Source organism: Pygoscelis adeliae, unplaced genomic scaffold (assembly GCF_000699105.1).
Source record: "Pygoscelis adeliae isolate BGI_AS28 unplaced genomic scaffold, ASM69910v1 Scaffold48, whole genome shotgun sequence".
Lineage (NCBI taxonomy): Eukaryota > Metazoa > Chordata > Aves > Sphenisciformes > Spheniscidae > Pygoscelis > Pygoscelis adeliae.
In genome coordinates, this window is record NW_008825618.1 from 2,432,095 (window position 1) to 2,453,496 (window position 21,402).

General features: G+C 39.3%; 1 protein-coding gene across 1 annotated transcript in view; it reads right to left on the reverse strand.

Moving 5' to 3' along the window:
- NALCN (sodium leak channel, non-selective) overlaps positions 1 to 21,402 on the reverse strand; it is a 251,553-nt gene that overhangs the window by 52,490 nt on the left and 177,661 nt on the right. Inside the window, exons 15-16 of the mRNA XM_009333336.1 lie at positions 11,818 to 11,954; positions 9,958 to 10,099 (exon numbers count right to left, since the gene is read on the reverse strand). Of these exons, the coding sequence (XP_009331611.1) occupies positions 9,958 to 10,099; positions 11,818 to 11,954 (279 nt within the window). The remainder of the gene's footprint in view (positions 1 to 9,957; positions 10,100 to 11,817; positions 11,955 to 21,402) is intronic.

The following is a 21,402-nucleotide window of genomic DNA, read 5'->3' on the forward strand; positions in this document are numbered from 1 at the left end:
TCCTGAAATCACCTAACAGCATCTGATTACTGTTAAATATGTTTTCAACAACACATTTTAAAGAACTCCTGCAGGTTACTTTAATCTGTAAGGAACAGCTGTGACAGGCCAGCAAATTACCTATAATATTTCCTGGATGAGACGGTTTTAGATGGGAAGCATGTGCTCCTACGAAACCATGCATAAAGCTCACGTCTTGGTTCCCACATTCCTTTGAGTTTATTTACACAGATGTGCCCGTAGACACAGGATTAGGAGATCTGCAGGTAGTGCTTCTTCCGCAAGTGCTGGCACCCTTCGCTGCTGCTGTTGGCAGGACAGACTTCAGGCAGACAAAATGACTCAGTGCAGTCAATGTGAACTTGATCTGAATGCTACATCCTATGAAATCCCATTTGTCCAAAACGGCAAGGACAAAGCAATAAACCACTGTAAATGTAAAAGAAGCTAAATCACAGAACATTGTTGCTCTGCAAGTGCCACCCGCTGCTTTGAAAAGGTACTGCAGACATTTTAAATTACAATGTTTATTTAGTAGTATATTAAAAAAACCTAGGCTTTCTAACCTGGAAAAAGAAAATCCTTGGCATAAGAGATTAAAAGCAAAGCAACACAGGATGGTACCTTTGCTAGATGACAGCTAATGACTGTGGATCAGTCCTACAGCCTAGGTGTATTGGCACAGCACTGCTGGCTTCAGGGGGACCTATGCCAATTTATAACAGCTAAGATATGGCTCAGTGGTTTTAAGTTTTGAGAAAGGCTACTCATTGTCAAGGTTTTGATATGTTTTCCTAGCAAGAGGTTTGTGGTGCACAAACCCCAGCAAGCACTGCATAAAGCAATTGTTTTCAACCTGAATTTGACAGAGAATTGTATGCTATCAACAGGTAAAAACTGTGGTGACGTAGTGTATTATTTTTGTATCAGACCACTGCAGAGTTGGCAGAAGAGACAAGCATTGGTGGGTGTTCTACAACATAAGGTGAGACAAGGTCATAAGTAAATAATGACATATAAATGTCTGAAATGTTTGCTTGACAACAGGAAAAAAAAAGTGCATGCAATATATTTTTCTAAGGCATTTCTTAAGTGTTATATGAAAATTAGGAATTTTAGCTTAGTGCTGTTAATAGCAATCTTTTATAGGCAACTGCAGGACCATATGGGAATAGTCATCCGTACCATGCCAGAAATTCCAAGCAAGGAAAAAAAAAATCATCCAAAGCTTCTGTTTCAGTTTGGAATTTGTTGGATGCCAATTGATGGTTTATGTAGACTTGCAGAATGAACAGATTGTTAGGTATTATATCATTATTTAAACATGTACAACTTCTTGGGAAAATATGAAGAGTGAGTACACTAAGCAATATATCAAAGTGATTTTTAAGAAACAGTGAGGAAATACTTGGGCAGAATCTGTTCAAAGCTTGAGCATTCCATTAAATATAGGATATTTTTGGCCCACAGGAGTTTGCTGTGTAGCCTCTCAAATGCATACATTGTTATTTGTTCAACAACATTCTGCCTATGCATCTTTGGCTTGAAGAGATCGGACTCTATCAAAATGAATGTGACAAAAATATGAAGAGTGATGGTAAGCCAGACTGCAAGTTGTCTGTAGGTACCTAACAAAATGTTCAAAAGGATTTAAGCAGGTTAAGAGACTAAAACCTATAGAAATCAGTGGGGAATTTCTTAATCTCTTTTGAAAACTTTGCTTAATGCCTACAGAATCATAAAGGTTGCAATTACAAAGGATCTCTAGAGATCACCTAATCCATTTCCCTCTCTCAAAGTAGAACTAACTATTTTCATCTGGACTTTGAAAATCTGACCCTTGGTGTCGTTGTCCTATATAAGAAGCAGGCTTGCTAAACAGTCAAGAAAGTGGTCTACCATTAGATAAGTGCCACAAGGAGTCAAAGCCTGTCCCTTTTGATCAGATACCTAGAATGAGAAGTGGGCATAATCTCCTTAACTCTCAGAAGTCATTGACCTGAAATAGCCTTAATTCCTTCTGTAGCCCTTGATTATTGCCTGTCTCTTAAGGAAAGCCATGTTCTTCTAATTAGCTGACTACTGGTCTGGAAAATCTACATGTCCTTTCATAACCAAGAACCTTTTTCAATTAAGTCAGAGAATGTGGACAAGGCTAATAGCATACTCATAAAACCCCCAAAGACTTAAAGGGGATGATGATAGTCCATCTCAGACACATGGGGGAGCAGCTCCAGGGAGGGAGAAGAATCCCTCTCTTTTATGTCTTGTCATACTATGGTTGGGTTTTTCCCTTTGGCTTATCTGAGTTTTTTACTTTCAGTGGTTTAAAGGGTAGATTTATCATAGAATCATAGAATGGTCTGGGTTGGAAGGGACCTTTAAAGGTCATCTAGTCCAACCTCCCTGCAATAAGCAGGGACATCTTCAACTAGATCAGGTTGCTCAGAGCCCTGTCCAAGCTGGCCTTGAACACTTCCAGGGATGGGACATCCACAGCTTCTCTGGGCAACCTGTTCCAGTGCCTCACCACCCTCATAGTGAAGAATTTCTTCCTTAGATCTAGTCCGAATCTACCCTCCTTTCATTTAAAGCCATTCCCCCTTGTTCTGTCGCAACAGGCCCTGCTAAAAAGTTTGTCCCCATCTTTCTTACAAGCCCCTTTAAGTATTGAAAGGCCGCAATAAGGTCTCCCCAGAGCCTTCTCTTCTCCAGGCTAAACCACCCCAACTCTCTCAGCCTGTCCTCATAGGAGAGGTGGTCCATCCCTCTGATCATTTTGGCGAGTGCAACCTTGGATAGGTTTGTTTTCTTTTGTTTTCTATCTTTACTCAATGCAGGAGCCAGGGAGACCTTGGCAAAAGCTAGTAAAGAGGGCTGGGTGGATTACTCATGGCAGCCAACAACAGGGTGGAAGTGAGGACTCCTGGCCAAGCTGATGTGGGGTTGTAATACATTCTGCTGGGTGCACAGTGATGGAGGAGAAGGTTCCACTCCACACCTTGAGTTGGGGATTTTGAGGCTCTAGGGAAGAAGGGGCTGCGAGGCTGGGCTGGACTGGGAATGGAAGAAGACTGATATGGACTGGGAGTTTCAGATGGGAGGTAACTTGGGTTGGCGGAACAAAGAAGAACGTTACTCCTGGTTGTACAAGCACATGCATATAATTCCCTTCACTAGAACAAAGCAATCACAACTATATTTAATCAGTTCTTGTGAATGAGACCTGTGAATGGGTGAAGGATACTGAAGGGCTTGGAGAAGGCGATCTGGATTCCTCGGTAGGAGCAGGGAAAGGGAGAGTACAAGGCTTAAATAGGAGAGCTTTCCTGTAACCCAGCCACTCATTGCCTCTCCTTTCACTCCAAACTAATGCATGCTCTTTTCTGTTACAATACAGCAGCCCTAAAAATTTTGCCATGCCTGAATTTTGTTTGATCGAAGAAATAGGAAGAGTATGATCAGCGCCTTGCATTTTAATGCATCTTCACAGCCTTTGTATCAAACCCTTGAAATCTTTCAGCGCAAAACTGATGAAGTAGAAAGCTAATGCCAGAAAGAAGTGCTGAATTTTGGCACTTTAAAAATGGCAGAATATCCAGTCCCCAGCCTCTTTTCTCTCAGACTGTAATTGAAAATTGGTCTTTTTCAGGCAGAATTTTGAACATACTATGTAGAGGCAGGACTGACAAAGCAATGTAAAATCATCAAAAGCCAGAGACAGACCATAACAAGAACAGAATCTTGTTACTACCACAGTTCTGTCTTCTCTGCTCTGAAGGCAAACATGGTCACAAAAGTTAAAATTACCAGCTGAAATGTGCATGTGGTAAAATACTTAATGAGAAAATGTCTTTTTCTATAAATTGACTATTTAGACACAGGGACATAGGGACATTGTTACATATCCATTTTATCTGAAAATAAACAAAATCTTTAAAAAATGCAAAATAGACAAAGAGGTCTCCTCATTAATTTTCAGAAAACCTGAAATACATCACTGTATTTACATATATTAACTTCATTAGAAAGATCTGATGAGAACAGACATGGGACAAAAATAGTCTTCTTTGAAAATCAAGACTGTAATGAGCAAGAAAATGCTGGATTCATAAGCCATTCTTATTCCAGCAAGTAGATTGTTTTAATGACTTTTCTGAATGTTATAGCTAGATAGATTTTGGCAATATCCTGTGAATGACATAAATAGGTAAGGCTGAAGCACTTGGCTGTGTTTAATTAACAAGTGGTATACAGAAACTGAAATTGTAGGACTGAGATCTACTCAGATACTCAGTAAAGGGAGATCAAGATAAAGTTTGAATTATTTTTATTAATACTTATGCACAAAGTTCTGCAAGAATTACTTCAGAAAAAATTTAGCGTTTATTAGTGTTTAAAATAAATAATCTTTTCTACTTGGAATTCATGTGCAATTACACTTCATTAGTTTCTGCTATATTCAAAATTGATGTGATAAAATTATTCTTTCAAATTACTTGGAGAAAAGAATAATCAGGAACACAAGAGAATGCTATTGTACTTATTTGCCAATATTCTGCTTGGCACAATAGAATGCCCAAAGTAATGTTCAGAAGAGGTTGATTAACTTGGGACATAAGTTTATTACAAGAAGAAGTAGAAATTCTGGAAATGACAATTTATGAATAAATATTCTACCCTTGGTTCTTTTCTAAGAAGGAAAAAATACAAATAAAGTTTATGAGTATGTCTTCATGCCTGATGATTTTCTGAAAGATATCTTGGGACATTCTGTCTTCAATACTGAAAGCTATGCCTTAGAAAAGCTGAAAGGCTATTTCAGCTTTTACAAGTACAAATACTTTCTGCAAGGAAAAGTCCTTTCAGAATACTCTCAGAATATATGTGGTTCTTTTTGCAAGAAACAGAATAGTTAACGAAAGAAGCTGAGCACAGATCAGAAAAAGGCATGCTGGAACAAATTGCCAGATTAAACAACAACATCTTATCAAGAATAGGTGGAATGTCTCAGCAGCTCAGAAATGGAGTATCTATGATGTTAACCAACATGCATTAAAAGTTGTGGGCAATCTTGTGTGTTGAATTTGTGTGTGAAATTGTAAACAGATAAAATCATAAACTTTCCCTGAGGTGTCGAGAGACAATGATTTCTACCGAAATCAGATGGAGTTGATCTCCAAGGAAGTACTCAGACACTTCCAGGATGAGGCTTATAATTGGGTTGATGTTTGTGTTCCATCCCATCTAACTTTAATGGTTATCAGCAGGATCATATCTGGGAACGAAGCCAAATAGCATAAAAAAAGCGGGTGCAAAGCTCAGTAGCCCACCTGCAAGCCAACACAGGTCATCATGAACATATCACCTCGGTGCTCTATTCTGTGCATCAACTCCCCAAAGAACGCAGAATCCAGCGTGGGGTCTGCTGCTTAATATTCATAGTCCTCCATGGTAATGGCTCTGGCTACCTCCGAGATCAGCTCTCACTTTCTGACCGTGGCCTCCCGTCATACAGGTACATTCTGCTGTAACTAGGAAATCGACGGCAGAGGCATATGGTGTGGGAGGTTGAGCTTTCACAGGAGCTAGACCTTAATGATGGATCTTGCTCCCACAGGAAAAAGGAATGGCTACTAACTTCACTGCTTGCAGAGCTAAAACCAAAACTCATACGTGTGAAAGGAAACAGAAAGGAAACAGGATGATAAAGAGGACAGAAAAGAGAAAATATGTTTGCTACTATCCAATTAATGTTACAAATGCAGAAATAAGAGGGCCGGCTTGTTTATATTCGTTCAATTGAATAGGAGATGCTCAAAGTCTGGACTATAAAATACATGGATATATTAAATGCTCTTTTGCTTTGTTTTGTAATTCCCTCCTGCTGTGCCACTGCTGTAAACATGCACATGGGTATCTGTACATATTGAGCCATAGGCATTTTCAAAGTTCATCTCATGAGCCTGTCAGTTTTGAATTTTACTTTAAGAGCAATGTGCTGTGTTGTGTGGCCAAAGATAAGTAACCGATTCAGGAGCATCCACCTCACAACAATTTTCCGCAGGGCTTGCTAAAAGTTGTATGTCTCTTAGGAATGCACTCTGAGGTGTTTCTGTGCTCCTCTGATTCTAGTCTTGGAAGTTAAGAAGCCAAGGCCAATGCTCTACAGCCAACTCAGCTGTATTTTACTGGACACCAGATTTGTTGTAAAACTTACAGTTCGTTTATTTTTTTTGTCCCCTAAAACTTGCTGTGACTATCCCTCAGGCTCTTGTGAGAGCCACCACAGTGAGATGTCCTTATTTTCTGCCAACTTCCTTTCTTCTCATCCACCCACTCACAAAAAATTACATAATTTTTCCATATTTCATCCAGTTCTCCTGTCCAAGAATTTACTGAAATATTGGTTAGCTAAGGAAATTCCCAGCATACCATGAATAATTTTCATACAAATGTGGAAGTATAAAAGAACACTTCCCTCTCTGTCTCTAAAACTCCCCTTCACCCACATCTACAATGTTCATTTAATACCATAACTCCCTCTTTTAATTTTTTAACCCCTTCCACAGATACTTTTTCCATTAATTTTATAACGGCACTGTTTCCTTATACTTGCACTTTTTCTGAGCAGTCTTCCTTCTTTCACCAGAAAGCATCTTCATGGTACTTTCTACTACAGAAACTACTACACAGAAACTACCCTACTACATACTAGGGGTATGCTCACGAACCTTGAGAGTCCTGGTTTCTCTAGTTAGACCCAGAGCTCTTCAACTCATGACCTGCAGACCACATCGGGATAGAATAGCTCAGCATGCAGTCAAGGAGGTCTGTGGCAAGATCAATGGGTTTAAGAAAATTTGCTCAGCAGGACCTCAAGCAGAGAGGAAAGAATAACCATCCTGCACTTCCAGCAGTGTTAAGTTCGGAGAACCCCAGAGAATCCCAGTCTTGCACACAAAGTTACAGCTAATCATAAACAACTCAAGCAAAGCATCATGCTAAGCTGCCTATCAAGCACCGTATCTGAGATAGCCCAGGCATCTGCTGGCATTGGATGCAGAAGAATGAACATGGCACGGTCTGTTCCCACACACCCACTCAGACCCCACACATCGAGAGAGAACTCTTACGGGATGTATACAAGGTAAAGGGCATTTAGGTATCTAAAAGGAATTTTTTATATTAGTGTTTGGTTAGGTTATTACTTTGATAATAGTTTAGAAATTTGGAAGACTTAGAAAAACTTCTGGAGCTCACAGACTTGACTAGAAAAAAGGAGTATAGCAAAGAAATCTGTTTTCCAAAGCCGTTCTTTTGATTTGGCATAGATGAAAATAATTTCAAACTGATTGTCGTCATGCTTATGGTAATATATACAAATAAATAAATTTTGCAATTATTTTGAGAAGGTAAAATACCTTAAAAAAAGGAAGAATGCAATGAAAATCTACTCCCCTTTTACAAATTAAAACATCTTTTCAAGGAAGTGGGTAATTATAATACTGAAAAAACTTACTAAACCCATTATAAAAGAGAAAAAAAAACGATTTGATTTATCAATCATCACAAATTATGGGTCAGATTGATTTTGAACACAAAAACACCACCGTACATATATAGTGGCAGATTTTTAGAGAAAGAAAAAAAGAATGTTGCTGAAGTGGAAATAAGGGAATGTATGTATTAAGTACTTCCTATCACTTCAGCAAGTATGGAACGCAGAAATACTGACGTAAGTCCAGGAGAAAATGGAGGAACTAGCCACAGTTCAGCCACCATAAAGGAAAGACAGAGTCAAATCTGCCAGCAGAATCCCACCTTTCGATTCCACCCTATTTTTCATCAACTACAATGCAAAAAAAAAGTGAAAAGTTTCTGAAGCCACTACACTGCTATCAGGAGCAGTGGGAATGCAGCCTACTAGGCACTGGCATCAGTAAAATGTTTGGTCAGGTTTCTTTTTTTACAAAGAGAAGTAAAGTATGCATGCAAGGTTTGTGTTTAAGTGCAACCAGTCATTCCAAGCTTGTTTTAAGGATATTTTTAAGAAGATTTGTTCATACAAAAGTGAGGTTGCCTTGGCAACTGTAACTATAGAAAGCCAGAGTAATTACTTTCACAAAATCCTTCCTAGTGCTTTCTCCCTCTAAATAGGAATGTGTAAATACCTTGTTTTAAACTACATTTATCAGATATATGACTCAACATTGATTCTACCCTTGAGGCATGGGAATCCAAAAGCATGTGCTTAAAGCAGGTTGAATAGTGCAAAAGCAATTTGCAAACACTTATTTCAATTAAAAAATGAAAGTCAGATCATGCATATTTGCTCTTGGAGGGAAGTGAAAATTTGAAAAGAATGCAGCATTCTGTTTTCATATTGCAAGATCTCATTGAATAAACTGTGCCACGTATTCACCTATCATCAAACACGATAAGGATCCACTTTTGTGAACAGCAGGCAAAAGGAATTAAGATTGCAATTTAATATACTTAAACTATATTAATGTAAACAGATACTGAATCATTGCACAGCTCTGCATTGCATGGAGTGGACTTATCTGTGTGGCTGGGACAAGTTTAAGGTCTCTGTTCATCTCTTCATTACATGGTAGAAATGTACTCTGATTTCCCTGGCACAGTGTTTGAGGTCCATCATTAGTGGTATTTGGCATAGTTCTGCTGACCCCTAGGCTTGTCGTTTAATAACTTCTCCAATTTTTCTGCCGTGCTTGTTAGAGTAGATGATGTCCATTTAGACTTGATTCCTTCCTATGACCTTCCTTGTCTGATAAATAATATTTTACCACAGACCTCCCTCTCAGGCCACGCTGTTCAGCTTTGGCTTACTGATGCCATAGAATACATCGGCCGCAGGAATGGGTTCTTGCATGGAAATAGGGATGGAAATTAACAGTAGTTTGCAAATTGTCTCTCTTCAGAAGAGTATTGTTTTCCCCAACTCTGCTTCCTGCCTGTACGAATGCTGTCCTGAGTTATAGTTGCAAACTGCATACTAGGAAAGCCAGAGTTATACTGTGTAGCTACATTATGTACCCTCTTTCTTTTTCTTGTCTGTGATTCTGTGACTTAAAATGTATTTACAAACCCCTGATGTTAATATTCAAAGAGGATTCGCGCACCCTGTTATGAATATTGAAAGGACTTTTCTTTTGTCTGTTAAAATGTCACTAATAAGTTACAGAATATTACAAGTGATCAAGAAATGATATCAGTGTAGATGCCACTAGAAATCTGGGAAACCAGTATCTTTCATGATGCACATGAAGATTTTTTCTGACCCTGTAGTTTTGCAAGGTGCCAGAAATCACACACATCTACTTACGCGGCAGCATCGTCATCATCATTCCAAGCAGTTCTGATATTTTTCAAATCCAACCATCCATGCCAGTCTGGCTGGGAGACTACCAGCATTTAACACAACGGGTCTCAAATATATGTGTTCAGCATGTTTTCTAGCGATTCCAAGGCCTACAGAGAGGCTAAAGTCCTCTAAATAATCAGAATAATTCTTAAGTTTTTACTCATCTCCAGTGATTACACAGAGACTGTGCTTCAGTGAAGTGCATTTTCAACGTTGTAACAGTATCAAGACACTGAAAAATCCAATGTGATATTCACAAACTTTAATTTTCCACTAGCTTCTCAGTGATTAACAGCAAGACTACTTAAAAAAAAATAGCTTCATAAGATGGATGCATTGAACAAAATTATGTAACAAATCCTGAATTTTGAAGTCAAAGGAGACAGGAAAATTTAAACCAAATGAGGATCTGCAGTGAGGTCTGTTTTAGGCTAAATTAAATATAGCCTGTGTTCAGTTGTCGTAGCTTGTGTTCACTTTTACGTAGTTTGACAAACTGAATAATCTGAGGTCTTTCCTCACAATACTCAAGAAAAGACATATACTGCCCTAAACTCTTGATTTACCTTTTGATCAATATATTTGTTTTCTTCAATTGCTGATCTTTTAGAGTGGTCACATGAGGAAGAAGACGCTGAAGGAAGTCTTCGCAGCAAACAGCTGGTATCTTGTTGCTGGCGATCAATAAACTGCTTCATAAAACTTTCCCTTGTGAACAAATAGAAGATATTGATGGATTAAAAACCCAGGAAGAGTTAATATTTGGTTTTCTTTATGACATGTCACAAGCCATTAGTGCTAAAATGGATAAACTCCAAGAAAAAGTTGTAGTGGGCTATAGATGTATAAACGGACAGAGTCGAAACAACTGATAAACCTTAAATTCATTTATTAAAGAAATCCATAATTGAATTGAGAGGTGGGTGGCTTGCATGTAGCTTCGGAGAAAATAATTTTATTCCTTTGAATAATAATTCTTTTATTTATTTATTTACGAGTTAAAGTGCTAAATATTTGAAGTGCCTTTTGCAGTTTTCAGCTTTTTTGAGCTCATTAAACAGCGAGTTGTTACTTCAATGTAAATCAAACGCTGATATAATCCAAAGGAAACATACTCTCTGCAAGAAATTCTTTCTTCAAGATTTCAAACAACATCTGTTCATATAACTGCTTTGAACTCCAGTATTAAGACGCTTCAGCAATTCTCTGCCTCACATATGCCATGTTTAAAACGTAGAAGCATTTCTGTTTACAACAAATGTACATTTATCTTGCTGTATTTTGAGTTTAGTAGACTTGCCCTATTTTCAGTGTAAACTGACTATGTCAAAACTAATTTTTATCTGGAGAGATAGTTCCACATAGTACAATACCTTCAGATTTAAAGATATGATTTGTTAGTGATAGTTTGAAGTCTGTTTCAGTAGTTAGCATGATCACATAATAGTCTAGAGTATGCTGGGAAAACCACAGCTAGAAAGAAATACAAAAAAGACTAAGACTAGGAGAAGAACACCCTCAATATATAACCAAACACTATTTTGGTATTGAAAGCAAAATATTTATGACTGCTTCCTTGCGCTTTGGAAGGTTGTTTTTCCTGACCCTTCTGACCAGCATTATTGCTTTCATTCAGCGATGATGATACAAACAGGTCAAACCACTTGCATTAATTTCCTTGTGAGTTTAATCAAAAGAACTGTAACCTTAGGAGAGCCAGAACAATGACAGCCATCTTTCGCACCATCCTCTCTCCTGGCATGTGCTCGGTGGGGATACCGGAATGGGCATGGCCAGAGGACCCGTTTGTCCAGCCTGTGCTGTTTCAGCAGTCTGAGCAGCCTGTGCATGTTAAAGCAGCCCTTGGATTTCTGTAAGCTTTTTTTGGGACCACGCCAAGAATAATCATACCGTAACTGATGATCTAGTAGCCAACTGAGGGTCTGATCCTTTGTTAAGATGAGTTTTACAGGAAAGCGGTAACTATGCAAATCCAAAGAGGGAACAAGGTCATCACAGACTAACTGGTATTGGATGGCCTGTGTTATCCCCTCTAATGATTTGCTGCCAGTTGATCTTATCTTTAAAAAGCTGCATGAGAATTGATTAGACTGCTAGTCGTCTATGTCAGCCAAGAATCTAAAATTCAAATGGGAGTCCAGAAACAACAACAGACTTTTCAATCATATTGTACTTGTGTTGGTTCCAGTCAAACTAGTTGCCTTCATGAATACATTATAAGGAATAATAGGATTTTTTTTTTCCCCAAAAGTAAAAATGAGGTAAAACCAAAATGTCACCTCCTTTCGATGCCAATGTTAGTTCTGTTTCACTTCTGATTTTCTGAACTACCTGCCTAATCCATAAGCATTTTTGGGTGCTATGTGGCACCAGACAGGTTTATAGCAATGGAAATATTTCAATACCTTATTTTTGGAACTGTGAAATCTGAAGGAAGCTTGGAGATTTTCACCATTTGTGGCCTGTTTGGAAATTTTTCAAAGATGCGTAGACGCAATGGAAGCTTCTCCTTTGTATCTGCATTTGCTTCACTTTGCTTTAGCTGAAAACAAGGAAATGAAAAAAATGATAGAAAGGGAAATTTTGCTCTGTAATATCCCAGCCTTGTTTTTTAGAATCCAAATAATGGCAATCATTTAAAGAAACAGAAGATGGCAGCAAAGAACTGCAGAGGGTAAATTTGATACTCGGGAGTTTATTGGTCTGCTTGTGCAAGAAGCTGACAAATACCTAACAATATCATACTTTTAATTGAAAGTCATAAAATGGGAGGATTGCTAATAATTTTAATTTTAAAATAGGAAGCATATTAGGGTGCTATTCAATATGCTTATTTCTGTGTTTTCTTCACAGATCCCTAGCACTTCATCAAGCAAATAAACATCCATGATCTTTTCTTATTAGGCACATCTTTCTGTATATGTTGACAGCTCTTCGATAATCTAATAGAACATAGCATTTTAAAAGGGAGCAACTTTAAAAAAATCTAGCTCTCAGAACATGAAAATAACAGGAAAATTACATTTAGATGAGTATTATAAGTAATAACAAAGGACTCAAAAGAATCCATCTACATCAGCAATTCTGATACTGAGCTGCAGCAAATCACATACCAAGTGTTGCATTTATAAATATCCACAAACAGTTATTCCATGGAATATCACACATCTAAGTACAGAAAAGGCAAATACATCTATCTATGTGGACAGATGATGGCTACATCTAATGATATAAGATAAAAAAGATACCATATGGAGATACAATTCCTGAATTCTGATTACCTTATGTAGCAATTCAATTGTGTCATTGCAACGAAATACCAAGTCAAAAAGAATCAGTGAAATTAATTTCTATATTTATTTTAAATGGTATGTGTATTGCATACTATTTCAATAAGCATACATCTAACTGAGATTATTTCATTTCTCTTTCTCCCACCTGCTTGTGAGCACAGGCTTAGAAGCTTACATTTTAAAACAGATTTTCACCATCAGTACCTGCAGGAAATCCTGCTGATAGATATCAGCTATAGATTTTTACCAGGGAGAATTACCCAGGAAGTCAAATGGAGCTTTAACTCTCATTTGCACTGCCTAGTGAAATGCACGCTCCCACAGCATGCTATAGAAGAACAACTGCTCTGCTGCACTGTCATGCTATCAGCAACATCACCACTTCCAGCCATAGTACAGCTTAAACTGAAAATCAATTCAGATTCGGTTGGATATAAGTTGTCATGTGGACTGAAAACTGTTTGAAGAGCTACAAACAAAGACTAATGATTAATGGTAAAGCACTGAGTCAGAATAGAAGGGGTATATTGCATAAATCTGTGTTATGTCCAGTCCTATTTCATTGCTTCATTAATTATCCTTAAAAGGAAGAAATTAATGACATTACTGAAATTCACTTGATATTAAAATGTGAAGAGTTGCAAATACCATGGCAGACAAGGGAAAGGACAGATTTAGAAATAGGGGCAGGAAATAACAGACTGAAAAAAATCTAGAGCAAGAATAAGAGCAGAAACTAAACAAGAACTTGTACTTCAGTACAGCATCAAAAGGCCAGTTTGGGCACCAATTACATTACCAGCCAAAGGCTATGCTCAGAACCAATCTCTGTTCGTTAGACATTATATAGTTTTAGAAAATGGTACAGAAGTCCACAGCTCCTCTCCGTGCTGCTTTGAAGAGACCATACTTGGGTATGTATTCACTTCTAAATACCATTTTATCAGTCTCACACTGACAAGCCAAAATAGTGCAGAAGAGAGCCATGAAAACCAGAGGAGAGTTACATAAACCGACTGGGGCAAGGGAGAAAGAAGGAAAGAAAGACTAAAGAGGCCCAATATTTATACTACATCTACCGTAACTGATAATAAAGTAAGGGGAGACAATGTAAATTTATGTAAGAAATATTTGAAAACAAATTATTTCAAGAATGTAATAGAGTACCCCAAATATAGGAATGAAAGGATGAAATTAAGAAAGGGAATTCTTAGGCTGAGAATAAAGATTACTATCCTTTCAGGGAAAGCTCTGAGTGTTCAGAGAGTTCTCCGGAGGGAAGTGCCGCATCATTTCAAATTCAGACTAGACAGAACCTTTGAAACACCAGAGTACTGCAGAAAGAAATCCCTCACTGACAAGGAAATGAATTGGATAATCTAACAGGGCTTTTCTACAACATTGTACTGTTGAAAAGCTTTGGGAAGGGGTAATTTTTAGAGGGAGAAAAAGGTTTCCAGTTTCTGCTGGTTTGCCTTTTAATAAGAAATCATTGCATAAATATGCAGATTTTGGCATGCTTGAACAATGTCTCTTACAGCTGTGAACTCCTGTTTGCAGAAGTCAGTCTATACAGAATAGAGAGCATGTGATAGATTGCAATGTTGTCTGAAATCTCAGTGCAGAACAGATCAGAGAGAGCTTGGAAGCAGGGAACTGTAGAGTTCAAAAGGTAAGCAAAGGGACAGCAATATCCCCTGTCTAAATGGGAGAATGATTCAAGATAGGGTTTAAATATCCTAAAGTCAAAGCAGTTCTACAGAATATCTCCAATTAGTCATGCTGTGATAATATTACATATTGGGGAGCATGAGGAATTTAGCGTCACCGAGTTCTTCTCTACGCACTTAGGGTGTAATTGTTGCTCCACATGACATATATCCTATTTTGCTGCTTAAAACTTTTACATTTCAACTTTCTTTACTGCATAACAAACACTTATGTTTTTAAAGGTACAGGATTATGTTGAAATGTGGCAATGATGGTGCAGAGCGTTTCTAGTAACAGCTAAACCCAAAATAAAATTCAGGACATTTTATCTATGATTTTTAATTTTATTTATTATTATTACTAGTGGCAAGGAAATGCACACTGGTCTGATTTGCTCTGCGAGGCCCTCGATCTCCAGCTCCAAAGAGCCTACTGGGAACAGTTCACCAACATTTTGTCAGCCTGGCCTGGCTAAATTCTCTTGTGGCTGCTAGGATGGTTCCTGTAAAGCCATAGAAGGAATTTATGTCTATTTCCACTATTTCCATGGTCCTTGAGTTTACAGGGGCAGATTTAATGGCACAATACATAGAGTACAACTGTCCGCTCTGAACCTAGATCAGAAGAACTTATCCAAGTAGTACATAAATGGTGAGGAGTGGCAGAAAGGAAATCTTAAGTTGGAATTCCAACGGTAGCTTGAATAATACGTTCAGATATGGGTCCCTGAAATCCAAGCCCTCCCTGACCTGTTCATGTAATTGTCTTAGATCAATACAAAAGACAGCTGTGAGAAAGGCAGACATATTGGTGAAGAGAGGATATTTGTGTTTTGTTTTCTCCCAGAAAGGCATTATGGCCATGTCTCCATTTGGTTCGGAGCATTTTGAAGTGAATCCCCCAATAATCAGCACTTGCTGTTTGCTGGCTTAGTTTATAAGCTGTGTTGGTAAGCAAAACAGATTCTTCTTGGAGGAAACAAAACCCCAAGCTCCACCTTGGTTACACACAAATGCACTCCAGGCACTGAGACTGACGTAAGGATCAGAACCAATGACTGGTCCTTAGGGTGGCTTCAAACCCCATGTGTGATGGGGCACGTAGCCCAGTGTGAGACCGAATCTCTTCTGAAGCAGAACCCTCTGAACTGCATGCCCTGTAAGTGCGGTGGCAGCAGCAACTGCTTCATTGCACTGATTCTCTCCCACGGCGCAGCCCAGGCATTAACACGGGATGATCTCATTCATACGACTTAATGCAGCTTCAGCTGTAAATTTCTTTGTGACTTCAAGGCTTCCTTACAAAAAGGTGATTGCTAAAACCAGCTTTAGCGTAATTAAGACCTGGGCCCTTAAAACTGAACAGAACCTGTAAGTGGTTGTCCTAAATACACACAGTGGCATGAATGGTGGTGAAACTGGAAGACTGCGGTAGAGGCAGGGGGAATAAAAGAGACAGCAGGTAATGACTAGTGAGAAAAAGGGGCAGGGTTAGCTCTTTAGCACAGAGACGCACCCTGGCTATGGTCAAACAGTTGTGCTGGGCTGGTCAGAAAGGCAATTGCTGCCCTGCTGGAGATAGCAGCCTTCCCGGCAGGAAGCTGGCATCTCCCACGTAACCACACTGGCCCCACCAGGCCAACAGAGACACATCACAAGACTATTCACAAACCATCCTGCCTCTGCCAGCTACTAAAGCTTTCTCATCTGTGCCTCAGAAATGAAAGCGTCGACATTTAAAAATTAAAAAAAATACGCTATATCACAGTACTTAAGCCACACAGTATACACAGCATTATGTAGAACCTGAAGAGAAGAGTAAGGGAATAAATGGTGGTTTTTCATTTTTTTATCTTAAAACGTTGTAGTACTATAGTCACCCAGATATTAATCACTGCCAAGTGTGGTCAGGGTGAAAGTAGTGAGTTCTTTTAAAGTGCGTACTGCAACTTCTTTGATAGCAGTGACTGGAGTTGCTGAAAAAGCATTAAAGCATTGGAATGAGACAAGCAGCAGGACCTGATTAGGAGAGCTGCATTCCCACAGTCTCTCCCTACGTTCACCAGAAGAGACATGCCACAGTGCACTTCAGATCTTCGGGCGAATGCAGGACGGTGTCACGCCTGCCCTCCAGCCTACATCGCCTTGTACGGAAGCAGGATGTGAGAAGTGTCTGCACGTGCAGAGGTCTCGTTACGGACTCAGGTTGGAGCTGACAGCCTGGAACGTGGAAGTGCTCCAGGGTCTGGTAATATGAACGTGATCACCTGAACAGTTCAAAGGGCTGACTAAGGTGAGTATCTCTTAATATCACCAATTTGCATTTAGAGACAGAAACATCCTCAAAAGTAATGTTCTTGCAAAGCAAACCGAAAGCTCAAATTTAACACAGTCATTGAGTTTCTAAGACATTGACACTTTGGTGAGAACATGCCAAAGGAGAAACTGAGTTAACCATAGCCAAAGGGATAAGACCTACCCTTCCTAGATTTTTGTTTTGTTCTCTATTCATTTAATTCTGATCATGGAAGAAGAGCCAGTACTGTGCAAAATGTAAAGAGCGAAAGATGCAGTTTTCATATGGTCTGTGAGGCAAGCGTATGTGAAATTCACTTAAATGCTCTGTAAATATTTCAATGAAATTAAATGATCATGAAAAATTTACTGCAGTGCTCTAACTCTTTCATTTTAGTTGACAGTTTTCATAACAGGCTGAGGTCAATCATGTTCAAAATTAAAAGCTTTGCTACTGATGTACACACAGTTTATTTAGGAACTGGCCAGCTGCCCAGAATAATTTCACGGTGACTGAAAAGTTCAAACCTTTTGAGAAAGTTCAGGGGGGTCTCACTACAGGATAGTTTTAAACGAATATTGTTTGGTACATTATAGTGAACTGCTATCTATCAACATTTTTCACTGCAAATCTCCTTTAGGGACTGTATTTGAGGAATAGAGTGACTATACAATATCTGTGTTACACTTTTAGCAGGATATGCTACGTGCTCCACCACCAAACACTTTGAGCATGAAAGTGCACGGGGATGAAAGACATCACAAACTGATACCAGCACGCATCCAGCAGTTTTCCAGAACTTTTTACTTTACCAAATTCTCAGATTTACCATCACCTTTGGCTTGCCAAAAGGAGCTTTGAATGAAATCCAAGTAATTAGCATTAAATGACATGTAAATTAAACAATTAAAAATCAGAAAGTCAGATTAAATGAGCTACTTTTTTCCTTTCTGTTATTATTCTGAAACTGTATAGACCTGGTAAATTTTTGGACATGAATGAGCTATACTAAAAGAAGATATGCATATGGGTAAGCTTTCACAGCCCACACTCAGCTTTGGCATCAATTTGTATCAACATTTTTGTACCTGCATTTGATCTAAAGTTCAACACAAATCAGCTGTTCAGTTACTATTATTTACACCTGCAATTCCATTAACAATGAAGAAAAAGCTCAATTTTGTTTCAGCAAACCGCACCATGAAAAAAGGAAGGTAAAAAACAATCTGAAAATTAAGGTAAAAAAACTGAAAAATTGAATGCGGGTAAAAGTAACACTTGCAGTGTTAAAAAGCAGTATTTATGACATGTAGATCTTATTAGTATGTCTATAGTGCTATATAAAAGACTGTCAAGGGCCTAACCCCTTGCCTAAGGTCAGATGGTACCCGCTGACTTCAACCATACTTTATAATATTTCGCCCTTGGTTCCTCTAGGCCCTGTGTGGTGGCCCTGAGATATAATTACAACAACTATTTTTCTACAGGTTTTCCAGTTCTTCAAGGCATCTCAAATGACATGTGCAATTCCCCTGAGCAGCACTTCTTTCGGATGAAATTTGGGTTGTGTTTTGCCTACTTTGAGAGAGAGAAGAGCTTGTGAGTTTGGCTGAAGGTGGAGTAGCATTTCAGGACTGTGTGGCTTAGAGTCCAACCTGGTGAGGCCTTTCTTTCAAAGTAGTCCCTCAATTAAAATATACCCTGAAACTACACCAAAGTATTGTCTGGGAGAAAGTAGCCAGAGCTACGGGAGATACCCAGCAGTGAGCAAAGACTTAACTGGTGTGCGCAGACAAGGAAGGGGTTAGTGCTCGAGCTTGCTCTCTTGTCCTCTTTTAGTTTTAACTGCCTGGATGTACGGGTTGTGAATTTTGCCCTTTGGGCTCACCTAAACAAATGGGGATATTGCAGGCAATAAAAAATTCTCCCATGTAGGGACTGTAAAACAGAACCTAAATTGTTTTTAACCACATTCCGTGCTGCCTTGGGGAATTTTCAGTGAAATGTACCAAAAAATATGATTACAGTGGTGCTGGCATTCACAGTAGAGAGTGTACTGTTGATAATATAAGGGTAAAATAAACTGAAAAAGTTCCTGCCAGATGGAGGAACAAGATTACACAAATATTTCTCATATGCACAAGATTTGTTTTTATAAACAACTTTTCTGTGTCACAGGGTTTATATGCTGTGTGTAGGACAACTTGATGCTATGACTGCTATTTCCCAATTGTTCATTTAAATAACTTTTTCTTGAATTTTGCATGGTCTTCCAAATTAATAAGATATTGAGTAAGGTTTCACAAATGTGGGTTTTTAATAACTTCCTTCCAGTAATTGTAGCTCCTATCAGTTCTTCAGGAACAAATGCTGCTGACAAGATGTGATTGCAATTCAAATGGTACAAAACTCCTCTAGCAAAATTTGGCTAAGATTTAGTCCATTTATCTAACAGAGGACAGGAATCCAGTGTGTCAGAGAGTTTCCCTTTGATTAACTGAGATAAATAAGATGAATTTTTCAGAGCTATTACTTCATACTGTCTACCGACTCAGGCAAATATTGCTACATTGATTACCCTTCAGCCATATTTCCAAATCTTTCTCCCCTCTGCACTGGCAAGAATTATACCATTTTAAAAAAATGAGATCTGAGATTCTGCGCAGTCAGTGTCCGTAATCAGGGCCCCAGGAATGCGCTTACCAGACCAGATTCAACTTTCTTGACTTTAGACTCAGGTACCTACCTGAATTAACTAAGTTATGGTTGTCTTAGTCTCCCTTTATACCCAAAAGTGACAAAAAGGCACTTGTAGAGGTCAGTTCAGATCTTGGGCTGGCTATATCTTTCAGACATGCTCATCTTTTTCCATTGACTAAGTAGGGAACTTGAATTCAGTATGTTCTTTAAATCAGATGTGTGATTCCCAGTGTTAGGCAGGATGAATCTAGGCCACAGCATCTATGATGGTATTCATTTCAGTTAATTATAGTTGTCCAAATACGAAGTACATCGTATAATCATCTAGGCACTTCCTATATTTAACTGAAAAAGGTATCTCCAGATATTGACTCATCCCATACTAACACATAAGTAAGACAAGCAAGATGGAATATCACCTTAGTGTAACTCCTTCGTTGAATGTAGAGACAGTATAAGGCTACATCTATACTAGTAATGTACTGGGGTATGGGCCTAAGAATTGGAATAAGATTGTCCGTTGTGTTACACTGTTAGCAAGGCCACTTGCACAGTTTTGGCCTTGGCCAGCTAGCACTCTCCCTGATCATGCCTGAGCACAGTTTGGCACTTATGCCAGCTGGGGACATTCCCAGTAGGCAGTATGGACACTTCCTATTTAAGTGGTAGGTAGTTTTGGAAAGGGAAAATAACTTAGCTGTACATACAAGCCATACTGGCTAGCCAGCTTTAGGGACAGAGAGCAGGTCCTGGACGGCTTGCTCTCTTGATATAGATTGGCTAAATGATTAGCTTAGAGAAGATGCCCTAGTTTAGATAAGATAAAATGGCTTATCTTAGAGAAGATAAGCCCCACCCTTATTTTAAAACAGTTCAGGGGTAGGCACATTTTCGGATGGATAGTTTAAAATAGATAATGGAAATGAAAAATAAATCTAATGCTAACATGCATAACTATTCTTTTAATAGCTTTTTCACATATAAATGCAGCTTTGTCATTTTCATATTCATTATTTAGTGTTTATGGGTAAGGATGAGGGGGAAGGCCAATGAGGCAGATATCCTGCTGGGAGTCTGTTATAGACCACCCAACCAAGATGAAGAGGCGGATGAAGCGTTCTACAAGCAGCTGGCAGAGGTCACTCGATCGCTGGCCCTTGTTCTCGTGGGGGACTTCAACTTCCCGGACATCTGCTGGAAATATAACACGGCAGAGAGGAAGCAGTCTAGGAGGTTCCTGGAGTGTGTGGAAGACAACTTCCTGACACAGCTGGTAAGTGAGCCTACCAGGGGAGGTGCCTCGCTCGACCTGCTGTTCACAAACAGAGAAGGACTGGTGGGAGATGTGGTGGTCGGAGGCCGTCTTGGGCTTAGCGACCATGAAATGGTAGAATTCTCGATTCTCGGTGAAGTAAGGAGGGGAGGCAGCAAAATTGCTACCATGGACTTCCGGAGGGCGGACTTTGGCCTGTTCAGGACGCTGGTTGAGAGAGTCCCTTGGGAGACCATCCTGAAGGGCAAAGGGGTCCAGGAAGGCTGGACGATCTTCAAGAAGGAAGTCTTAAAGGCGCAGGAGCAGGCTGTCCCTGTACGCCGCAAGAAGAACGGGCAGGGAAGACGACCGGCCTGGCTGAACGGGGAGCTTTTGCTGGGACTCAGGAAAAAAAGGAGAGTTTACCGCTTGTGGAAGAAGGGGCAGGCGACTCAAGAAGAGTACAGGGATCTCGTTAGGTCATGCAGAGAGGAAATGAGAAAGGCAAAAGCCCAGCTAGAACGCAACCTGGCCGCTGTCGTTAAAGACAACAAAAAAAGTTTTTACAAATACATTAATGACAAGAAGAGAGCCAAGGAGAATCTCCATCCTTTATTGGATGCGGGGGGGAACATTGTCACCGAGGATGAGGAAAAGGCTGAGGTACTTAATGCCTTCTTTGCCTCAGTCTTTAACAGGCAGACCAGTTATCCTCAGGGTACTCAGCCCCCTGAGCTGGA